Raw genomic sequence first — 4,407 nt, forward strand, 5'->3', positions numbered from 1 at the left:
GCCGGAGTTAAACCATGACACACAACACAGGTCAAAAGTAAGTTTTTCCTTATCCTGACATACATCCCTAGAATAGAGCTTATCCAAGAGATTTTTCAGGACATCCGAGGACTGGCAGACTCTCTCCCACTGGGTAAGCCAAAGAGTCTCTTTGCTGAACACATCCTGGCAAAAATGCCACCTAGGCACCTTTTATGGTGCCTTCACCATATCCCCATGTGCTTTTGTGATAACAGCGCGTGTGCAGACAAGTATGTAGGGACAGGGTGGAGAAGTACTCTTCCTATATATTCATTCCCTCTTCCCACTGGATTATTCTGTAGAGCAAGCAGTGTGGGGGGACAAGAAAGGAAAAAACCAAGAACAAGGGAGAGAGGGAACAAAACAGGCAAATGACAGAAGATAAGTGGAGAGAAGAAATGCAGCCTGAAAGTTTAGGGAGAGAAGCTTTAAAAAATCACTACAACATGTGGGCTAAGTTTCTTTTTTAGGTCATGATGTTTGAATGACAGCAATACAGTCACTGCTGTCATTCCTTTCGTATTTCTTTCTGCATTCCTTTTCAGTGTTAAAACTGTCCATTTAAAACTGGCTGAATCTAGTTGTGCAGACTGTGTTTTTCTTTTACTGGAGAGAATTAGGTAACTTCAGAATAATTATCTGAAATCTCCTCCCCTCCCCTCTCTTTTTTTAAAGACAATTCCTCATCTCTCCAGGAAGATGAAGAGGTAGATATGGAGGCTGTCAACTGGCAGCTGAGCAACACCTCCGTGAATGGGCATTCATCCACCCCAACCACAGTTCGCTTTCCCAGCTGGGTGACTTTTGATGACAATGAAGTCAGTTTTTCACCACAGAACCTTTCTCCCTTGAAAACAGACACCCCGCCTGCAGAAACACAGACTCCAGATGTTAACTGTAACCTCACTACATCCTTTAAGAAAAGAGAGCGTCCTAAAAGCACACTGGGTGACCTCTCCAAAATTCAAAAACTAGATCTCTCCTCGATAACCAAGTTGCCTTCTGTTGAAACGCCACCATGGAGTGCTACTAATCCCTTCCTGGATGAATCTCTGCGAGATGTCCAGCCCTCACCCATCAATCCATTCAGCTCATTCTTTGAGGAGCGGGACAGGCGTTCCAAAAGTTCTTCTGTCTCCAGTGCTCCAGGCAAAAGCCAAAGAGACTCTCTCATTATTCTCCATCAAGAGCCTGATGCCATCAGCTTCCATGAGGCAAACAAAAGTGTAACCCACACAGATGCTGTAGAGCAGCTCAAGCAACTCCAGATTGGAGACCCAGATCGTGTGACCAGCCCTACCTTGCCTGATGATGACCCCATGATGCCATATGATCTGGATGTAGCCTTATTTAACCTGGCATCAGCTCAGCCAAAGGATGGATGGCCAATGATGCTCAGGATCCCAGAGAAGAAGAACATTATGTCATCCAGGCACTGGGGACCAATATACGTCAAGCTGACCGACAGTGGATGTATACAGCTTTTTTATGAGAAAGGACTGGAGAAGCCTTTCCGGGAGTTCAAACTTGAAATCAACCATGAGATTTCTGAGCGCAAACTCCAGAACTATGATGAGAATGGAAGGATACACAGTGTGCGGTTGGACCGCACAACCTACAAGGAGAAAAAGAAGTATCAGCCTAAGCCAGCCATTGCTCACACAGCAGAGAGAGAGCAAATCATCAAGCTTGGGACTACAGATTATGAAGACTTCCTTAGCTTCATCAGTGCTGTGCAAGACACGCTGATGAACTTGCCAGCCTCGTCAACAGATCTGAGCACGGTGGGACTAAACTATCAAGAGGAAGAAATCACGGTTGATGTCAGGGATGAGTTTCATGGCATCTTGGCCAAAGGAGACAGTGCGATTCTCCGGCACAGTGTGCTGACCCATATCTATGTTCTCAGCTTCCTTTCTGGCCTGGCAGAGTGCAGACTGGGCCTTAATGATATCCTGATCAAAGGGAATGAAATAGTTGCAAGGCAGGATATTATGCCCACTACTACCACTAAGTGGATTAAGTTGTACAGCTGTCGGTTCCATTCATGTGTGGATGAGGATATGTTTAACAACTCCCGTATTATCCTGTTCAACCCCTTGGATGCCTGCCGGTTTGAACTGATGCGATTCAGAACTGTTTTTGCTGAGAAAACTTTGCCTTTTACTCTGAGGACAGCTGCCAGCATCAACGGTGCTGAGGTGGAGGTGCAGAGCTGGCTGATGATGTCCACCGGCTTCTCTTCCAACCGTGACCCTTTAACTCAGGTCCCTTGTGAGAACGTCATGATCCGCTACCCCGTGCCAAACGAGTGGGTGAAGAACTTCCGCAGGGAGAGCGTCCTGGGGGAGAAGTCTTTGAAAGCCAAGGTGAACAAGGGGGCCACTTTTGGATCAACCAGTCTGTCTGGTTCTGAGCCAGTAATGAGAGTAACTTTGGGAACTGCCAAATATGAGCATGCCTTTAATTCCATCGTATGGAGGATAAACCGACTGCCTGACAAAAACTCAGGTGAGTGGTGCGTGCCATCTCTGCAGGAGTAAACTAAAAGGGGCTACGTACTTTGGAAGAGAGGGAATACTGGGTTTACGTGGTGAATTTTTATACCACATCCTGTGTCGTATAGCAGAGGACATCAGTTAGCTGCATGAAGCATTTATCTGACCCTTCACTGCAGTAATTTTACATATCCTGCAAGCATTGCTAATGATAAAAAACAGGTTTAGGTTTTCCAGGTGCAAAAATGATGCCTTCTGTCTCTGCTTTTGTGAGTACATAATGGGACTTAGGCATCAGTGTCAGTGTGTGCTTAGCACTGTTATTGGAAGCAGGGCTTTTCAGGTAACTTGCAAAGGCCACATACTGTGCTGTGGGGCTGAGTGACAGGAACAGATACATTGCTGTCGTTGCAGCACATAAAATTTCTTTTCCATGCACTGCCAAGCATGTGCTGTGTGTTTACCACAACTGTGGTAAACGGCCAGTGCTGTGTGTTTACCACAACTGATGCCTACAGAGCATCTGGGATGGGGATTGTAAGAGGACAGAAGATGTTGTGCAGCCATTAAAAAACCCAGAAGTTCCAAGCACCAGTCTGTGGCTATGTTTCCGTAATCAGTGCAGGCAGGTTAGTACAGCTTAAACTTGAAGAGAGAATACCAACATAAAACCCACAGGTCTTTGCCTTTCTAGTAACATGTTCAAAATTGAGCATTCAATAATATGAGCAAGGTGCTGTTCCCTTTGTCCATCACTGCCAGTCATTCCACTTCCTGCCTTTTATCCGTGCTGTGCAATAAAGCTAGACAAATCAGGTTTATTTTTATTTGTAGTGAATTCTACTTCTTGATTTCTCTGATCTAGACTAGCTTTTTAGAAATGAGATGGACTTTTTAGTATTAATGCTGTAGTAAAGCAGCTGGGTGGTTTCCTCATCTGATGTTTCCTGGAAGTTCAGTGTTGTACCAGATTTGGCACTTTCTAAGGACATATGTTTTTCCTGAGTTTGAGCTACAGTGTCAGAAAAACAGCGATCCAAGTCTTCTAACCTTCTGGATTACATTTCAGCCCAAGGACGCCCGCTTACACCATAGGTTCCAAATTTAGGGGATATCACTGATGAAAGGGAAGGCTCCGTGTTTTCTGTAGTGTGGGGTGTAAGGAGAGAGAGCTTGGGAACTCAAGAGAGATATCACAAAGAAAAATTAACCCCAGGCTGTTCATGAGCAATAACATGCTTGGGAGGGAAGTCTCACTATGCCATCTGCATGAGCTCCGGGAGTGAGATGCTGTGAAATGAGGCCTTCTGTGGCACCTTCCCTCCAAAGATCTCCACGTACCGTATAGACGTTACAGCTGGGAAAGCGAACGCCCCCAGACTTCAACACCATCGCAGGACATGCTGGTAGCACACCAGGAGAAGAGGCAGAACTGGCTCTGCTGCCTCCTGAGAGGTGATGCTCACAGACTTGGCGCGGCTGCTGGAGTCCTGCCACAGAGCATCTATCCATCAGTGTCACCGTGGCAGGCCAGTTTGTATTTGTTTACATCCTGGGAGGAAGAGAGTGTCCTCACTCCTCCGGTCAGGTCAGATGTAATTTCGGGGAAAGGAAGGGCCTTGCAATCACTGTCTTGGCCAGGACACAGGAGATGCGTGAGAGAGAGGGAATCCCAAAGGGATTACAGGGCAGACCAAGTGTAGTTTAAATCTGACCTTGCCTCTCAAGGGCTATTTACATTTTTTGACAGTACTTGCCCCATGGTCTTCCTTACTCAGAGTATATGGCAAACAAAGAGGGATATAGATTATATAAATCCCCTTATCTGGATGAGGGGATTGAATGCTCCCTCGGTAAGTTTGCAGACAACACTAAGTTAGGTGGAAGT

At 46.0% G+C, this 4,407-nt stretch overlaps 1 protein-coding gene across 1 annotated transcript; it reads left to right on the forward strand.

Annotated features, from left to right (window-relative positions):
• Positions 1-701: 701 nt before the first annotated feature.
• On the forward strand, positions 702-2,532 carry STON2 (stonin 2; the record flags this gene model as incomplete). Its single annotated transcript, XM_010158209.1, has 1 exon — positions 702-2,532. A coding segment is annotated over exon 1 (1,798 nt), but the record flags the coding sequence as incomplete, so codon positions are not given.
• Between the last annotated feature and the right edge of the window lie 1,875 nt (positions 2,533-4,407).

The sequence above is a fragment of the Eurypyga helias genome, unplaced genomic scaffold, assembly GCF_000690775.1.
Source record: "Eurypyga helias isolate BGI_N326 unplaced genomic scaffold, ASM69077v1 Scaffold52488, whole genome shotgun sequence".
NCBI classification, from domain to species: domain Eukaryota; kingdom Metazoa; phylum Chordata; class Aves; order Eurypygiformes; family Eurypygidae; genus Eurypyga; species Eurypyga helias.